The 19,375-nt window shown below is 38.3% G+C and overlaps 2 protein-coding genes across 5 annotated transcripts; one reads left to right on the forward strand and one right to left on the reverse strand.

Annotated features, from left to right (window-relative positions):
- Positions 1-4,689: 4,689 nt before the first annotated feature.
- LOC117832759 (SUMO-conjugating enzyme UBC9-like) lies at positions 4,690-11,979 on the reverse strand. The gene is made up of 7 exons (XM_034712024.1): positions 11,649-11,979; positions 11,320-11,405; positions 11,089-11,172; positions 9,066-9,138; positions 7,062-7,171; positions 6,771-6,850; positions 4,690-5,223 (listed from the first exon to the last, which is right to left on the reverse strand). The coding sequence occupies exons 2-7, from the start codon at positions 11,383-11,385 to the stop codon at positions 5,160-5,162; spliced, it is 477 nt and encodes a 158-aa protein (XP_034567915.1). The 5' UTR covers positions 11,386-11,405; positions 11,649-11,979; the 3' UTR covers positions 4,690-5,159.
- Positions 11,980-13,994: 2,015 nt separating this feature from the next.
- cabp5b (calcium binding protein 5b) lies at positions 13,995-19,142 on the forward strand. Of its 4 annotated transcripts, none has more exons than XM_034712021.1 (8): positions 13,995-14,010; positions 15,539-15,684; positions 15,862-16,116; positions 17,038-17,068; positions 17,171-17,314; positions 17,756-17,865; positions 17,974-18,121; positions 18,642-19,142. In XM_034712021.1, the coding sequence occupies exons 3-8, from the start codon at positions 16,066-16,068 to the stop codon at positions 18,668-18,670; spliced, it is 513 nt and encodes a 170-aa protein (XP_034567912.1). In that variant the 5' UTR covers positions 13,995-14,010; positions 15,539-15,684; positions 15,862-16,065; the 3' UTR covers positions 18,671-19,142. The 4 variants fall into 4 exon arrangements, with proteins under 4 accessions (XP_034567912.1, XP_034567911.1, XP_034567913.1 ...); XM_034712020.1 differs by lacking the exon at positions 13,995-14,010 and adding an exon at positions 14,395-14,790; XM_034712022.1 differs by lacking the exon at positions 13,995-14,010 and having other exon boundaries at positions 14,395-15,708.
- Positions 19,143-19,375: the final 233 nt, after the last annotated feature.

The following is a 19,375-nucleotide window of genomic DNA, read 5'->3' on the forward strand; positions in this document are numbered from 1 at the left end:
ATTGCTAGACCACAAAGACCAGAGAGGGTGCTCAGTGGGGGGGAGGTGAGCAAGGTAACAAGATAGGGCACAGTCATACTGAAAACCTGTAGCTCTTTAAAAAAAATATCTGAAATAAAAAAATAAAACAACAATAAATGTTGCCTGGAAATGGCTTCAACTAAATAGCACTGAATCTGTTCTGTATTTAACAGTTTATTGATCCAAGACCTATCTCAGAAAACTTTAACAAGATGCAATGTTGCCAGTAGTTGCATGGTGATGTATGTGCTATCACCAGATGTTCATCCTCAAAGTTTAAATGTTAGCATGGAACATTTTCTTTTTTAAATGCATGTATCCATTGTTCCACTCACATTCTGTGTGGACATCTAATTAATCCAGAGTGGTGAGTTCGTAAAAATAATTTTCTCTAATTTTAGTTTATTGACTGACTGGTTTCAGCTACACCAAAAGATGTACCACTGATATAACATGTTTATCTTACCATTGATCATTTGAAGTGGTATTTCACTTCTTTTGCCTTCATTGTTAAGCCATAAGCTTGTAACGCGTTTGGTCGAAAATGTAATTCCATATTTGTGTTTCCCATGTAAGCCAAAGTATAAGTTCAGGGACAATGTGTGTGTTGTGGTCTCAGAGTAGGAAGCTTTTCCTCACTTTAAGGTGCCCTTCTTTTCCATTTCTGTCAGCATCTTGTTGACCTTCTGGTACGTGACTTTTTTCTTTCTATATATATATTATATATAAATAATAGTTAAAATAAAATAATAAAATTGATAAAAAATAAATACAAGAAAAGTGCATTTTCTGAAAAGGAAAAGTGCATATAATAGCGGTCTTACATTTTTGTTTAACTCTTACTTTTTTTTTATCAATCTTAAAATCAACATCTGAAGTTATTTTGATTTCATGTCTTTTAACCTAGCATGTATTTGTTTTGGATTTAGTCGTTCTTTATCTTTTTATTTCCTGTTACTTTTTGATGTTTTACAGGTTTTTTTTTTTTTTTTGCTCGATGTGGTTTGTGTTCTTTACAGGGTTCTGCCATGCTTTCTGTTATATTTGTTCTGCTTTTTTTGATTCACAGTGCAAACACAAGTACAATTAATTAAGTTGGATTATTGAAACAGTTTTCACATTGCCACATACAGTACACTATAGCAATAAAAGGATGGAATTTATAGAGGGGAGTAGAGACTGGACACAGAGGTACACACCTGGACATACACTGGTCCACAGTCACCAACCCAAGCTGTGACACTTTTGGAGACCCAAACAGCCTTACCAAAGACGTAGAGGCAGCGCCGGGGACAGCACCTGGAGGTTTTTCACTGCCCTCCCCTTTAGCACAACATGTTCAGAGGAAATAACCACAATAACACAATGTTAACATGCTGTGAAAAAATAATAGCAAAAAAAGACAAAGAAAACGATGTAGCTTTCTCACCTTTTTCATTGCTGGTTAAAAACATTGTGACCAATTGAGGCCATGCTGAACCAATAAACCACAGGAGGGGTGAGCAAAAACAAGAGGTGTTGAGTTTCTGAAGAAATGTCAAGAAAGACGCCAAAGAGCATTACATCAGGTTTCAGCTCAGGACAAGCAAGAACAAAAAAAACGAAACCTTTGGCTTTATGAAAGAATATGAGACTTACCTTTGATGTGCAAAGCAATGCAAATTATGTCAAAGCTCTAGTTGCCGGTTATGATGTAAACAAACTGATGTTAACAACAATGCCTCTTAATGACCAAAAAGGAAATGAGAACATCTGCAACAAGACTGGCTGTCTCTTTATTTTAATCTTTAATGCATGCATCTGCTGTAAGGGGGGGGGGGGGGGGGGGGGGGGGGGGGGGGGTCAAACCACACAAATTATAGCTGGCTGAAGAAAAGGCTTTTCTTTTAGTGAGTGATACGTGTGATGAAGTCAGATGAGATTTTTCATCACAACACTGCTTACAAATTTTAAGGAAATAATGCATCGGTTGGAAGAAGGAACAAGAGATTGATGTGGACAAAAACAATTAAACTCGTACAATACCGTGAACTTCATGTTTGTTGGTTCACCTTGTAATTTTCTCTCATTGCTATTTCATAAATCAAATGTTTATTTTTTTCATAAGTTTATTGAATTGTCATAGCGAACTATTATTTATTTATTTTTTAAGTTATATTTTTTTAGGCTTTTTCACCTTTATTTGATAGGACAGCTGAAGAGAGACAGGAAATGTGGAGAGTAGAGAGCGGGGAAAGACATGCAGAGAATGGTCGTGGCCGGGAATCGAACCGGCGACCCCTGCGCGGAGGACTGTAGCCTCTGTATGTGGGGCACTTAGGCCACCAGCGCCCCTGGACTATTATTTTTAACGTTAAATCACCTTACTCAGAAATTTCTATTTTGAATTTGCAACATAAAAGGTTGTACCTCATTCCTTTGTTCTTCATGGGAACACAAGTAAGGGTCATAATCATAGACTGTATAAAATATGGATGTAGTATCCGTGACGTCACCCATCTGTTCCTGAGCGCTGTTTTGAAGCCAATTGGCAGTGGCAGCCATATTGGAAATGCGGAACTCAATCAGGCATAGTGTGATGTAAAGAGGCAGGGCTTGAGCCCCATAGCCAACAGCTATGTTCCCGTCCAGGAGTCAAGTCAGTCATGTCCTTATTTGGGCAAAAACTCGTAATCTTAATATCTTCTGAACCGTTGGGTTAGAAAAAATGTACCCCCGTACAGTGTGTGCCGATAGAGAAATCAGCTACATAGAGCCAAGCTGTTTTTTTAACCAGGCTGTAAACATGTGTATTAATGCTGCAAATATCGTCTTTTTTGAATTGGTGTGTATGTGGTTTCCGATATTTCTGCAGCCAGCCTCAAGCGGATTCTCAATTATTCGCAGTTTATAACATTTTCGCATGGGCTCCATATGTTGAGACCGGAGGTTGCCATTTGGTCATAAACCTTTACTATACAGAATAAATGAAAAAATAAAAGTCCATTTTTTTCTTTTGTTTAACTTTATTTCACAATTGAATGCCATTTATCATGTTCTTTTGTTACAATACCACACACAAATGTCAACTGGCTAAAACAATATAAAACATAACTTCCACAATTTGTCATTATTTATATTATGTACATGCACTCATTTTTCCAGAGGCAAAAAAATTTCAGGCCTTTACTTTCAAGTGCACTTTCATCTGCCTTCATTGCTGGTTGAGAGGCCATTCCAATAAAGATCCTTCAGCTTCTGTTTGACAGACGGACTTAAAGATGTAACAGCATTTGATTTTTACAGGTCTGTGTCTGTTTCAAAGCAATGTGGGAGAAAAGTTTGAAGTCGATGGTAAAGTATATCGTTATAACCTATAAAACGCTGAAAGAACACAAAGCAGCAATTTGTGTAACTTTTTTACACATCACTGTTGACACATCACTGTTATCTTATTCTAAAGCATCGGATGAAGCAGATGACGATAGTGACCGTTTTAACGCGCATGAACCTCATCTCTAAAACTGACATGTGGTTTGAATGCCTGTTAGATTCACAGAGAGACTTAACAGGTAGATAATCCCACTGCAATAAATGTCTAACCTGTGTGCCCCATTATACACCTGTAGCTCCGCCCCAAATTTAGGGCGGAGCTTCACTTTCAACCTTCATCCCAGTTATGATTTAAGTGTATTCAGACCAAATGCTAAAAAAAATGGTGTTGCTTTATTCGAGTTTGAATGGGGGATCTTTTTGGTGGATCAGATTCTAAGTAAAAAAAGTCCCCCTACAGATGTTTGGGGAAAACAATCATCCTGTCTTGGTTCATTACACTCCTTATTGGCATTTATACTTGATGGAAATTACCAGTGTTCTGGTGTTCTGTTACAGCTGGTGCCAGTTTGAATGTTTCTAGTGAGTCTCAGTTTTACTTTACATACTAATTTATAACCATAGACTATAAATAACAGACATAGTATCCAACGTCACCCATCTGTTCCTGAACGCTGTTTTGAAGCAAATCGTCGGTGGCAGCCATATTGGTAATGCAGAACTTGGATAGAGAAATGACCTACGTAGAGCCAAGCCATTTTTTTTAACCAGGCTGTAAACATGTTTATTAATGCTGCAAAGATGGCCTTTTTTGAATTGGTGTGTATGTGGTTTCTGGTGTTTCTGCAGCCAGCATCAAGCGGATTCTCAATGAATTGCAGCTTATAACACTTCCGCGTGGGCTTCATATGTTGAGACCAGAGGTTGCCGCTTGGTTATAACAGAGGCTGCACTCTGGCTTACTACGGTGGTATAAACCCAAAACGAAACAGATTCTCTTTAACTAAACAGAAAATACCAAAACATTGCCAAAATATCATAACAGTCATGCAGATTTGTTGAAAGTAAAAATGTTAGCTCTGTAAAAAGATGTTTTTCTGATGCATCTCAGGAAGGAACACTGATCAGTTTTTGGGATGCAGCCTCTAGTAGATTTGTTTCTCATGTTGAAAAAAAAGTGTAATTCTTGTTTGGTCTGACAGCAGATTCAGGCCTCAAAACTGATGTTAGTCTCTGACATGACCGTTTTCTTATGATGCTTTTTGTTCATTCAGATGTGAAATAAAGAGTCTAGAGAACAAACTGATCTTACCGCATTGTCTTTCACACTCATGAAACACTGTCTGTAATACTTAATTTGATGGGCTCATAAACTAGTTTAATTAAGAATGAATGAAACCCCCTCCTTTATTATAACTGGCTGAACATCACAGAGTGAAGAGTTCGAACATGTAATCTTATCTCTACAGCTCTTTTGATACATTAGCTTGACTTACAGTGGTAATGGAGGCACAGGTGAGCAGTTATAAGTGAAAAAAAAAGAAAAGGAGATATGGAATATACAAGAGTAACTGATTGCAATGGTCATATTGACCGCAGCTGATCATCAAATATGCACAAATATTTTTGAAGGCATTTCAATTTTGAACTTTTGTAGTTTCCCAAAAGAAAGAAAAGGTAAAAATCGTCTCACTTGTGACTGTTTCGTAATAATACTTAAATCTGGATTCTTATTGGGGTGGTCCTTCAGGTGCCAACTGCCTCCTCTTTGTCTCCTCTATCATCAGTTCAGGCTGCTCAGGCGGTACACAGGCCCGCTCTCCTCTTTATGTGGGGGCAAATTTCTTGGCCTGTGCCCGTACACGCTTCTCATAGTCCATCCTGTTCTGACTGCAAGGCAAACACAAAGACGTGAGAACACTCTTGATTCTGTTTTCGAATAAACATACAGAACATTTGGAACATTAGTTAGCATGAATGTTAAGGTAGATTTGGTTAAGAAACACATACACTATACTGCAACATAGGGGTGAGTATTGCCAAGAACCTCACGATATGATACACATCACGATACTTGGGTCACAATACGATAGTATCACGATATATCACCACATCACAATATTGTGATATATTGCGATATTCTACGCAGTAAACTAAGAAAAAATAGGGATGGTGTTTATGTAAATCACACAATATTACTCAAAATTGAAAGGACAAATTAAGTCAAAACTATTTGATTGAAAATAACTTTTCCACTTTATTGTTTTTGAAATACTGAAGTTGTATTTTAGTTCCAACCCGGCTAAAATGTGAATTTTTGTTATTACAAAAATATCGATATTAAGAGTTGAAATATTGATATCATATTGGAGGTCAAAGCATTGCGATATATTGCTGTATCAATGATATTTTTTCCACACCTCTACTGCTACAACAGATAATCTTCAATAATGCCGTTTTAACTCTGCCTCTCTGTTTTTCTGATCGTCATTTGACGAGCATCTATTTCTTTGGTTACCTGGGTGACCAGTCCCGCCCCATCGCATTTCTCACAGTTCCTCTGCTACATGCACATTCACTAAACTCATACGTATGAGTGGCGGGGGCTGACACAGAGTTTCAGTTATTGATGACCTTAAAGTTTAAACTTTCAGTTTTACTTTGAAAGGGGAGAATTGGTATAATGGAAAATATAAGTGGTTTAGAAACCATGACTTTTTCAAACTGGGGCGGACCTTCAAACCTTTGGAAAGACTATTTTAGAGGATCTATAGAAAGAAAACATACAGATGAATTCACCAAAAGTATGTCAAAGAATAAGTGTAAGGGATTAGTTCACTTAAAAAGGAGTCTCTTATTTTGGGGGCATTAGATGGCGCCCTGAGGGGGGAGTCTTAGGAGACAAAGAAATCTATTTTTAAAAGTCTATTTCAAATTTTCTCTTTCATGATGTTTTAATGTCCCCTGTGAAGCACCATGAGATGCCATATTTTGCTAGCCTGCGGTCGCCAGGTCATTAAATGAATTAAATTAATGTCCGTTTTCCAGGTGGCATTAGCAACAGCTACATGCGGAGGTGCCTTTGGAAGCGGACGGATCTACAACCAATCAAAGCAACACAGCATGTGACGGCGCACAGTGAATGCTGTGAGTGCAGTTTTTTGTTCTTGTTTTTAAAAAAATGCATCATCCAGTTAATTTAACGTGGTGGATTCAACAGACTTCCCTTTGGTTGAAGCTGCTGTCTCGGTTTGTTTACGAAAAGGTTGAAGCAGCACTCCTGTGACGTCATCTTATAGTCCCCGACCCATTTCTAAATAAATAACCGTGATTGGTCCGGTATGTTTGACACCACTGGGCAATCGTTTCAAATGGCCGTGCTTCCAGACCCACTTACTCACAGATATACTGTTTGTATTGAAGAGAGTCACACTCACCAGTAAATCGTGTAAGCCTCTGCCTGTGCTGGGTCTTGAATGTTGGGCTCATTCAGCAGCTCCTGGATCCCCAACAGGATCTAGAAACAACCACATTAAGACCACAATCAGTGTGATTATTCGAGTCTTTCATCTGAAACCCTGCAGCCTGTGGATTCATTCCTTCAATGCAGCTACAACCTAACGGTGCCAAAACTTAATCTACATTAAAACTTCCTATGACTGCATACAACTAAGTCACTTAAAAAGGACACCTTGAATCTACACTGTTAATACAAAGAGTGTGGAGACCTGTTTGATGGTGATGGCGGGCCTCCAGTCTTTGTCCTCCTCCAGGATGGACAGACACACGGTGCCGGATGGATAGACGTTTGGATGGAATATCGGTGGCTCAAACTTGCCTATTGAGAAATTATTGAGACAAAATATTACACTTTTAGATCTTTAGAAACAAAGTGTGATGTTTCACTCAGACAACCAAGAGAGCTGATAGGATGAGAGGCATTTTAAAAGTGCCGATACAGAGTATAACAGCACGGAGAGACTCAAAATGAATATCAGTCTGTCTGATGTCGGACTCATGGCAAAGGGGATCATATAACAAGTCATAAACATCAAAATTATGAAGCTGGAAATTATTATTTTTTGCCTGTCATGTCTGAGAGTAGACTAAAAAGTTCCTGGAAACCAATCAGAGGAGAGCAGGAAATGCTGATAAGACAGATCAGTCCTTCAAAATCACACATGAAACAGTGAGAATCTTTTTTTTCACTGGTTACACGATAAATGGAAAAGTACAAGTTTTTGTGCGTGACACAGAGAGGCTGGTCTGCGGTAACCTGTAACAAGAGTGTAGGGAAATATTTATGTGTTGCTTGGCAACAGTCCAAGCTAGTCAACAGGTGGAACTAGCTGTGGAGCAAAATGAATAATTTAATAAAAATAACAATGATGCGTTTTGATTTGTACTGTTAACTATTAGAATTGTTGTATCAAACTCAAGGTCTTGTTATTGCGTTGAATATTAGCACGGCTGATAATATGAACCACAGACGTGCTGATAATCAGTATAACAGCACTTCCACCTGTGAGATACTGCTTTAAACGGTGACTACCGTAAGTTATTTTTAAGACGTTGGAGGATCTGTGGAAAACTGTCATCCTGTGAAGGTTTTCCATGACAAACAGTTACATTTAACTCATATCAGGAATAAGAAGCATCAATACGAGAGAGATTAGGGATAGACCAATTATCGGCGCCGATATTCAGCATTTTGACGCATATCGGCATCGGCCTTTTTAAAAATCCAACGGCCGATAGGAGATCAATTTAAAACTGGGTTATTTTGGCTCAAAAATTAACTAAATCACGTGGCAGAAATAACACCGTCTGCAGAAACCATAGCCTAGCTTGCGTTCCATTTCTCCTGCAGTTTCTCATCACTTGGGCCGAGCTGAGCAGCATCCGTTGTGGCCGCTACAATTAATAATGATTTAAAACTCATACAACCCCACTTCAAGAACACTAAAATATCCCCATAAAACAAAGATAAGTGAAAGATTAATATTTTGGTTTTATTGAAATTTTGGAAAACTTTATTTACTGTAGAAAACTTTAGAGAGCTATTTATTTGTTTAAGTTTTCATTGAACTTTATAAGATATGCTACTGATCCCAGAAGCTCCCTGCACTTTTTGTTAGAATTTTAAAACAAAGATGTCTATTGTCTAAGATTAAAGAAACCTTTAACATGTTGCAAATCTGAAAAGCTGTTTAATAAACATATGCTTAAAGGCATTTAAACGAAGTTAAGTGTTGAAGTTTGTATTATTCAAAATTTTGACGCCAATATCTCCCCTTTTACTGCAAATGAATATCGGCTCCAAATATCGGTTATCGGCTTCCTTGACTACTAATAATCGGTATCGGCCCTGAAAAAAACATATCGGTCTATCTCTACTAGAGATGCACTATTCAATAGGATACTACTTACATTATTAGATATGCATCTCTGTATTGACACATCAGAAACGGAAACATTTCTAGAAGTCTGTGACAATGTGCATAAACACCAAACATCTTTTCACCTACAGATCATATTGATTATATACATTTTAAAGTCATCTTCATCTTCTGCTCAGCGTTCACTGTGTGCAGAAAGTGGTGAAAACACTAAATCAGGTATCTGATTCTGCCATCACGCTCTCATCTCCTGGACTTGTCTTCTTCTGCATTTTCTTCGCCTGACCTTTCGCACAGAATGCAGCTCTACAGGAAGTTTTGAGTGACACTTACATTTGGGTGGTGAGGACGGGTAGTCGTCTTTGAACAGCATTCGGAGTTTGTAGAGTCCTCCCTCCCACAGGGTCTAACAAGTGAAGAAGAAGGTAATCACCAGTTAGTGAAACTTGAAGTATTTAGAAAAATTTAAAAAAGACTGGGAAAAGTAGAAAGACAGGATTGATGATGGAAACAACGCGTTAGTCATAGACGGAACACTTCTTTAAAACTGTGTGTGGACAGTTCTTCATGCGGGTGTGTAGACACCTCATTGAATGTTGGTGTAAAGTCAAACTTGGTTAAATAAGATGCAGGGACTGTTGTTGTTTGCTCATCGCCTTAAATATTCAGCTTCTAAAGCAGGGGTGCCAAACATACGGCTCGCAGGCCAAAACCAGCCTGCCAGAGGTTCCAATCCGGCCCGTGGACGACTTCCAAAGTGAGAAAATGACAGAGAAGACATTAAAGCTGACATATCATATCTACAAACCCCCCGAAAATGAAAAAATCCATTCTGCCCCTGTTCTGATTTCTCCACCTTTCTGTAAATGTGTCTAAAACGAGCCGTTTCAGACTTCCGTGTTTTTGTTACGTCACAACAATATCCGGTCTGTCACGGAGTCGGAGCTCGGAGCTTGTTCAGCCCATAGACTGTATAAAATACAACTCAACCCCTCCTCCGTTTTTCATTACCTGCACACGTGTGCTAACAAGGAGCTTAGGAGGGAGGCATGCTAGTTGTAGGCTGTCTTAATAAACACAAAGGTCGGTTTTACTCCCCACGTCTGCAGATTTGAAGATCTAGTGGATGATTTTTATTTTTCATGGAAAAGTGCTAGCACTAATTAGCATAGCCACATAGCTACATGTTTGTAGCTGTAGCTGTGTACCAAGACACACTGACATACTGACAAATAAAACAACAAGAAACACAAAATCTGTGACCAATCCTTCAGAAAGGTCCTGCTACAGGCGCCTCTGTCAGGATCAGATTCTGGATCAGATTTAGAGGGTTGAAGTAACCCAGGTCTGTGAGCCGTGTATATTCAGCCAACATGTAAACATTAGATCAACGTGCTGGAGAGCCGAGGGGATAGCCACTTCCTGAGGGAGCGTGGTCAGAGAGAAATCCGACTGTTCTGAGCAGGGCTGAAGAAGAGGGTTCTTCAGGCATCCCAAAATCTGATTTCAAAGTGTTTTTTTGAGCATAAACTTTGAGCATAAAATGTTTTGGGGACCTCTTAGACCAATATATATTGATGAAAAAAGCGTGATATGTCACCTTTAACTGCAATTCTTCAGTAAAAGTAACAGCTATTTCAGATGTGTCCTCTAGGGATCGCTAACAATCATCGTGCTAATGGAGCACACCTGAATGGCGCTCTGTGAGAATATTTGCAGTTTGCATAATCCGGTGGAAATTCATAGACTTTTTAGAGCCCTTCAAGATCCAATCAACACTAAAGTTTTCGTATATGTAAACTTGTTACAGCAGGAAAAGGGGGTGCACCTTTTTCAAAAAAGTAGCCACATATGTGCGTACGTGTGCGTAGCACCTACACCCCTTCATACAACTCTGTCCAGCATGCAAACTGTTCATGCAGGAGCTGAGGGGTTGAAATAGTCATTCTCATAATCTATCTGTTCTTTTGTAGTAAACATTACACTCTGTGTCAGGTGAATGGGTAACCTGTGTGTTTGGTGTGTTTTCAGCAGGTTTCAGGGCTTAAAGAGTAAAATATTCAGCCCACTATGAGACTCATCATGGCAAAAAATACAACAGCTGTTTTATTAAATGTGAACATTTAAGAATGTACTTGTAGTTTTTTTGCACTAAAATAAAGGGAACAATGTAGGGTTGTCATTGTTTACAGGTTATTATGTTATGATTTTACTGGTCCGGCCCACTTCAGATCAACTTGGGCTGTATGTGGCCTCTGAACTGAAATGAGTTTGACACCCCTGTTCTAAAAGGTATGTTGAGAAAACCTGTATGTTTTAAAAGTGCTTGTGGACTCTTTCCTAGAAGGCAACTCACTCCTTTCTTCCCAGGGATGGCACACTCCCAGTTCATCAGATTCATGGTGCCATCAGGGTTCTTTGTGGGAACAGCAACAAAACCCTGTGAGAATTAAACGAGAGAAAAAACATCACAAGGGAAACAGGGACCTACTTTAATCCAGTAAAACACAAGTGCACGGTAGGAGATTTTTTAAGATTAAATCTAACAACATGAGGACACAATAATGCTCATGATGCTGTTGCTTACAAATGGGTGGTCTTTCCTCCAGGCTTTGCGCTCCTGGGACAATCTGCTAAGAGCGATGCCAGACATTGCTGCTCATCAACGCCTCCCTGTGGAAAAACAACCATAAAACATATTTATAATCAGTTCAAGCTGTCATTAAGTGGTTATAACGCTCAAACAGTTTCTTATGAAAAAAGTAGCACGCGTTGGCTTTTGAAGAGACTTCAGCGACACTTCACATGATTTATTAATGCATTAAACCAGACCAGTATAATGTAACCACGGAAATCCCTTTAAAAAGAAAGATAAGAAACTTACAGCACCAACTAACACTTCTAATTTGTACTTACGTGCTTATATTTCTGCTAGATATCAGAATTAGTTGCGTTGGTTTGAGGTCAACCGTGAGCTTGATTGCGTCGCAAACGTTAGCGTTGCTAACCGAAAAAACACACCCTTCGACGGTCAATAACAAAACTACCGGACAAGTTAGGGCGTAAATAAGCGAACTGAATCAAACCTCGATTTAATCAACATCACCCAATCACTCTAAGCGACATTCACTGGTCTTATTTTATGGCAATTTCTCACAGTTGTGTTTAACAATGTGGCTCGAGTGCCTCTTTCGATAGCTAGCCTATCGCAAGAAAGGACCCCAACTTGTTTTTTTCGCAAGGACCTTCAGGCAGATACGGGGCAGTCGAGGGACACACGTCCTCCTTGGTCGGCCATCTTTGTTGTGGCGTTCGCAATGAGAAGTTCACGTCTTTGAACGACTCAACCATTTCGACCCACTCCTTATGTTCAAGCTTAAACCTAATTGTTTTTCTCTTTCGGACACAACCGACGCAAAATATGCTGTGCATGAAAACCAGTGAGCACACAGAATATTCCTAGTTGAATTAAAGTTGTTTCCCATTTCTGGCTGATATCATAGACCAGTGATTCTCAAATGGGGGTAAGCGTACCCCTAGGAGTGTGTGGGAGTACTGCAAATTGAGCATATTCATTCATAAAATATATTATTTGTTAAACCGCTTGGACCAGACGGTCTCTTTCTGTTGACGTCAATTGTTCAGCGAGCGATCACGTACATTTGCATGCTAATAAAAGTGCAGCCAGGAGGATAACAACGGTCAGGTGGCTGAAATGCTTCTTGTTTGACAGAAATAAATCGGTGTGCTCCTTGCGCCTTCAAAGGTTGGAGCTGCATTAATCTTTAATTATTTCTGAAATAATAGTCTCAAGTTTGACCGCAGTCCCTTTCAAATGAATGAGGGAAACATAGTTTTTGACCTATACTGCAGCCAGCCACTAGGGGGAGGAGTTTTTGTGGCAGCCTCACTTCGAGCCGAGCAAGATGACGTCCATTTTATATACAGTCTATGGTCAAGACAAGTGGCAACCTCTAGTGTTGAAAAATGACACCAATGTTGATGTATATAAAAAAGACTGCAGAGCCTCAAGTGTCTACTTGAGCTTGTTTCTTTATTCTTTTAAACAGCAAAGGAGGGTGTATTTGATCTTTAAAATAAAAATGTAAAAAGAGTTGTATAAAATTAGGCATTAATCAATCTGTCATGTGCGATAAGCATGTTCAATACTGTGAGATATGGATGTGTGATAAATAAATATAATGAACCCTGCATATTAGCTATAACTTACAGTTCCTTCATCTTCCTGTGGATTTCATTAATTTTTGTATGGAACAGGCATAGACTGTAAATAAAAATGGACAGCGTTGCTCCGCCTCTTCCCGTTGTACGGTTCTGAAGCCAAAAAATCCCTCCCCTGGGCGCCACCATTGTGCAGCCAGAGCCTGTTAAGCCACTGTAATAAGCTCCGCCCTACAGCGTAACGTCACAAGTCGCTGTGTGTCCTTTGAAGTTTCACTCCACGGCGGCTGTGAATCAAAGGAAACCCAGAAGTAAAACCCCGTTTTTTAAACTCTAATAACTAACGAAAAAGAAATTTTTCAGAAAAAAGGTTGTTTACAGGTTAAACAGGTTGTTTATCCTGAACAATTCCTCAGAGCAGAGCTGCGGTTCCTTCACTCCCTTCCCTGCCAACAAGCTAACTGGTCTCAAATCAAAGTAAAACATTGGCGCCATTTACTCCAAGCTGCTTACATGTGTCAAATCAGATAGCCATGGTGAAATTAGTGTGAATACAAGGTGTGGGTACTCGTTAAGTTTTTTTATTTAAGTATATGTTCCAGGTAGTCTTTTTCTATGTTATATTAAAATTTCAACAATAAGAGTAGGCAGCCTTATTTCAATATTATGACAAATCAAGTTCAGTGTGGCCTTGTCGTTTCAATCAATTTTGAATTTATCGAGAATATTTTTTAATTCCACAATTAAGTGCAAGTTTAATATCTGCTACACTTGTATGACTTACACTAATGTTTAACATTAGCTTCAAATCTACATAAAGGGACAACAACAGTATCATTTCTATGAAGAAGTTCGAACAGACACTGATGAAGCTGCTGTCAGTAAAGGCATGGGAGGTTTTATTTGATTTCAAAATACCAACCCCTTTCAGATACAGCAGATGCAGTCCACAGCTCAAGATGGACTGTTGAAAAAGAGTTGCTCAAAATGATGTAATCGTTCCGTATTGCCCACTGGTAGTGCTCCTCTGTTCTGCTCTCTTCAGTTTTCTTTTTGCCTCAATGGAACATAGCAACAGCTGACATCATAAACAATGGTACGGATAACTCAATCCTCACTTAATTCAAGAATTTAAAGATGAAAATAAAGTACTGAACACGGAAAGATGATAATACAAGGTTGTAATAATTGTATTGTCTCAACTGCAATCTTCAAAGTTCCTCTTAAAACAGAACTCTTGCAATGAGAAATAAATATTTTCCCCACTGTTTATTTTTAATTGGTCCTTTATGAGTTAAAAACCTCATAATTAAAAGAGGCACATGGTATCACTGAAGCAGAACAAAAGCTAAAAGACAAACTTTGTTTGAAAATCGGGCATCTTGCCAGACACCTCAGATCGAGCACAGGAACCGGACTGAACTGGTTTTGATTTCCTCTGCGTCAGCATCCCAATTTTTTTTTTTTTTTTTTTTTTTTTTCACATGCCGTATCATGTCTTAGCAAGCTCGAGCTCAGTGAGCCTCCTGTGGTGTTGTGTGCCTAAGTTCACAAAACACCAGTGGAGGGATGTTCCCACTTGATGACCTGTTGTCATGTCCCTGGAACTCATTCAAACGGTGCCTGGGTCTGGCAGAAGTGGCCATGCTGTTTGGATTTAATTAATGGGAGCCAGTTGGTGGGCTATGTAATTTAACAGTGAGGCAGATGCTCTGTAATGAGGGTGCAAATGGTTAGGGGGGGGGCAATTTAAGAAATTAAACTTTTCAGATCTTAAATATGTTGCACAGCTCTTGCAACATTTTGCAGCAACATAAATATTCTCTCACCTTTAAGTCCAACATTGCTTTGTGTTGTAACTCTAACAGTCTTCCTGGTAAGCATGATCACAATGCTGTGTCTTATATTACAGTGCCTTTGAATAAATAGAGCATGTTCAGCCCTTCTGTCTCTGAAGCATAAGGAGGATGGTGCTTTGAAACTGAAAATGCAACTTTTATCAATATTTCTATTTTACACTAAAAATGTAGGTTTTTTTTTTTCAAATTCAACTTGTAGTTGTATGTGCTGTAATGACAGGATGAATGCAGTTATGTGAAAAGATATATAAAAATTGGTTTCATGGTATTATCATCCTGCCAGGATAATCCTGTTTACATTAAGTACATACACACATATTCATTTCACTATAGGCTGATGTTTTTGTTTAATCAACTGTTCATGTCCTCTTTACATTCATGGACCTCTCGTGCAATGCTGCAAGTCATCCAGCTTAAATGTCAGCGTAGCATGTGGAGTGAGGATCTGCTTAAATTGCACAGAATTTAATTCAGCCATTGCATACGTAGGTTGTTATGTAATAAGTTCATGTATATTTTTATATGAAACAGAGTGAACAAGCATTATCAGAGCTGCAGTTTTTTTTACTGATGACTAGAACACCTGCATGTTGAGAATAACAAACACCATACAAACAATATTTGATGTTTGGGATGTATTTAACGTTTCTGTTACAAAAGACTGTAGACAAGCATATTCTTCATAATCCTGTGAGTTATACGGGTACAGAAGTGATCTTTTTTTCCATTTGTTTTATTGCGTTTTGTTTTATTTATTGCTATCAGACAGAAAGCTTTATCCAGATAGTCATTTATGAAACCAGCACTGATGAAAAGATGACAGGAGCCCCACTGCAAACAGATGCATCAGACAAGGATTCTGCATTGGTTTCTTTTTTCCAAATGAAAAAGGCCTGAAATAAAAGGAAGAGGTAACACAGCTATTTTTATCGTGGGTAAATATGTCACATTTCTTATCAAGTAAAATGTCTGTAAAGCATTGAGATGAATTTATGACTTATGAAAAAAATGTCCATGCATCATAGTAATGCTAGACAGTATGGAAAAATGTTTACATGCACAGCATTAAGCCTATCTTTATTTCCCAGACTGAAGCTACAGAGATAATCCATATGAGACCTCATCCCGCCTCTCAGGCATCCTCAGATCCCCACTGATCAGGGTTTACTCACACACATGCTTGCACAGAAAAAAGAGACTGATTGATACTACAACGAACACAAAAGTGGATTTAGCTCTTCAATAAACTCACACAAAGACAAGGAACCTGGGATTTTAACGAAGGCTTCATCATGAGTCTGAAACAAGCCTGCATCTTTCTCAGAGGAGGAACTAACAGAAAAGTAAGTGGACCTATTTTCTTTGTTTACAGCTTTTCATGTCCTTTTTTTAGTGATTGCATTATTTGGCTAAAGCGCTTCCAAATTTTTTTAATACTATCTGTATGTGTATCTGTTTTTGTGGAATAAGTTTTTGTTATAAGTTAGCCAGATGAGCAGATGAGTGTGAAAGCAAACTTTTCAGTAGTGAGTGAGCTGCACTCTGCACACATCAACACATGTTTTGTAATATAATGGAACTTTTATGGATGATGTGTGCTAAGGTTCCCTGAATGAATGTCCTCCAGATATAATCTCTGATCAAACAGTTAGGAGAGATTTAAAAAGTTTTAAACAAGGAGTTATCAGAGGGAATGTTCACAAATTAAAACGGCGTGTGAGCAACAAACTGTAGTGTGTAATATTTCTACACATTTGGTGAACATCAGTTTGCAGTAAGTTTCAGACATCCATAAATTGGGGATTATTTATGTTGTAGTCCTGGATCCATCTCAACAAAAGTAAGAAGGGAGTGTAACTAAACATGGATTGAAGTATTGTTACAATGTTACAATGTCATTTAGTAGATGCTTCTATCCAAAGGGACATACATACGAGAACAAGAACAACACAAGCAAAGATCTAGACAAGAGGAAACAAGATCAGTAAGAGTAACAAAGTGCTTCAAATCAATTTGGGTGCAGGTACTGCCAAGCAGTGTAAAGGCAATGCACAAAAGTAAGTAAGGATTTTTTTATTGTCATCTCAGTATTTAAATATATCTTAAAATAAGATTCTCTGATTCAAAGAGCAACAGAAAAATTAGGGATCATATAGGGACTTAGCAAACAGGATGATATCAGAGGTTATCACACAGCAGATGTTTGAATGACAGCATCATAAACTGAAACATGTCACTTTGATTGTGTTGTTACTGTCTTGCAGAAAAGATCTCTTACACCCGATGAGATTGAAGGTAACTTTTATTTCTTTTCGTCCATATAGACCACAAACTCTCCATCTGTATTTGGATATTGCATCATATATTATTGTGAATAATTATGTATCCGTGCTCTAGAGTTACGTGAAGCTTTCGTGGAGTTTGATAAAGACAAGGATGGTCTCATCAGCTGTAAGGACTTGGGGAACCTGATGAGGACAATGGGTTACATGCCCACTGAAATGGAGCTCATAGAGCTGAGTCAGAACATCAACATGAACTGTGAGTGATGTCCTCTTACCTGTGCATTGTATGAAGTATTGCCATAGGTACAGATAGAATTGTGAAATGCCATTTTTGTATGTTTGGTATTATTTCCCTTCATGCTACATCTCCTGTGTGTGTTTGTCAAACTTCTTCTTTTCTTTCGTTTTTGACCAAACGTGTCTAAAAGTTTAGATGGAGCCGTTTCAGAAAAAACTCCTTAGACACAACATATTTCTATACATCCATCTCCAAGGTTCATAAAGATTCAGAAATTGCCTCTACATTAGAATGCTGAGCACAGATATCTTATATGAGTCCAGCACATCTGACTTTCAAATGTGAACCATCTTGTGGACACTCAGTAAACTTCCCAGATCCATTTTATTCTTTGGATCAACCACAGTACTCATACTCTTCTTAAGCTGGTTTCAGTTGTTTATCTTCTTTTTATCACAGTGGGGGGACGAGTGGACTTTGAGGACTTTGTGGAACTCATGACCCCAAAGCTTCTTGCTGAAACTGCAGGAATGATTGGCCTGAAGGAACTCAAGGAGGCATTCAGAGAGGTGAGCGCAGTTTTTAGTCTTTGTCACCCCATGGTGGATGTTAGATGAACATATTGTACTCGTGAAAATATGAAACTACAATGCTGTTTTTCCCTCTCTTCTCCAAAGTTTGACATTGACGGTGATGGTTCCATCACATCTGATGAGCTGAGACATGCCATGAAGAAGTTATTAGGAGAACATAGCTGCGAGAGGGAAATTGAAGCAGTAGTCAGAGAAGCCGACAACAACGGAGACGGAACAGTCGACTTTGAGGGTAAGACAACAAACACACCTCACCTCTGAATAACGTATCTGGTATTCTTACAAGATTCATATTATGATCTGGAGTCTAAATGCTGGGTGGGAGAAGTTTCAATATCAGAAAGTTGATAATCCAGATTAGAATAGATAGCAACAGTATTTATAGGATATGATGAGACCTGAAAAAGGTGAACAGGACTTAGATCTTGTCGTTGGCTCATAGATGTGGTGTAATTTGCTTCAATTAAAGAAATGAAGTCAGGTCTTTTGTTTTTTTTGAATCGACAGTAATGTCATTATTTTCATGAACACAGATAAGTCAAATTTATTTATAAGTCAAATTTATTTATAAAGCACATTTAAAAACACAGCAGAAGCTGAACAAAGTGCTGTACAATACATTAAAAAAAGTCTGTTCCCTAGAAGCCTCTTTGCTCTTTATTGCTATTCATAGTCAAAGGAGAGTGGATGTTTCTGTAATCTTCTCAGTTTGCTTTAAGAACTAATCCATACTTTCTCCATCTTCTGAACAGAGTTTGTGAAAATGATGTCGCAGAAATGAAGACGACAGACCAAACGGGTGACTGTGAACGGAGAGAATGCATTTTTACGATTGAACCGTATGCTGATGATAGCTCACTTCTTTGTTGCTAATTTTACACTTTCTCCTTTTGTTTATTTATCTAAGTTGCATCGTCTTGTAATCAAAAATGTGTTTCATTCTCAGTTGGATTTTTAATCCTTAAAAGTTGTTGAGTGTTGCTCTGAACACAAAGCTCATGTTTATTTTAACTCAGAGAGTTTAAAACCTTTGTTGTTTGTACGTTTGCCCTCAATCCCTCAGACCTGTCACATGTCAACTATCATATAGAGCAATACATATGCAAAAAGATCAATGTAATCCTCATTATAAGTACTTGGAGCAACAGACTATCAGCTATGGTTAAGACCAAATAGCAAAAAAAAAACAACATCTACAACAAATCTCAGAAATGTAAACAGTTAAAGTGCAATAAAGGTTATATTCAACTTAAGCAGTCATTGGTCTTTCTTCGGATCTGATAGATGAAAAAACATGCCCACTTGTTAATAAGTGGGTAGATAACAGCTAATAAATGCACAATCAGATATGCATAATCCTCAGTAAAGTTAAAAAATAATCTCAATGAAGTTCAACTATTCAAAAAAAAGCTAAGATGCTGGTGCTTAATGTCTTCCGATGTAACGCACATGCTGTTTCGGTTGACCTTCAGACGTATCAGGTCAT

The sequence above is a fragment of the Notolabrus celidotus genome, chromosome 20, assembly GCF_009762535.1.
Source record: "Notolabrus celidotus isolate fNotCel1 chromosome 20, fNotCel1.pri, whole genome shotgun sequence".
Classification (NCBI taxonomy): Eukaryota; Metazoa; Chordata; class Actinopteri; order Labriformes; family Labridae; genus Notolabrus; species Notolabrus celidotus.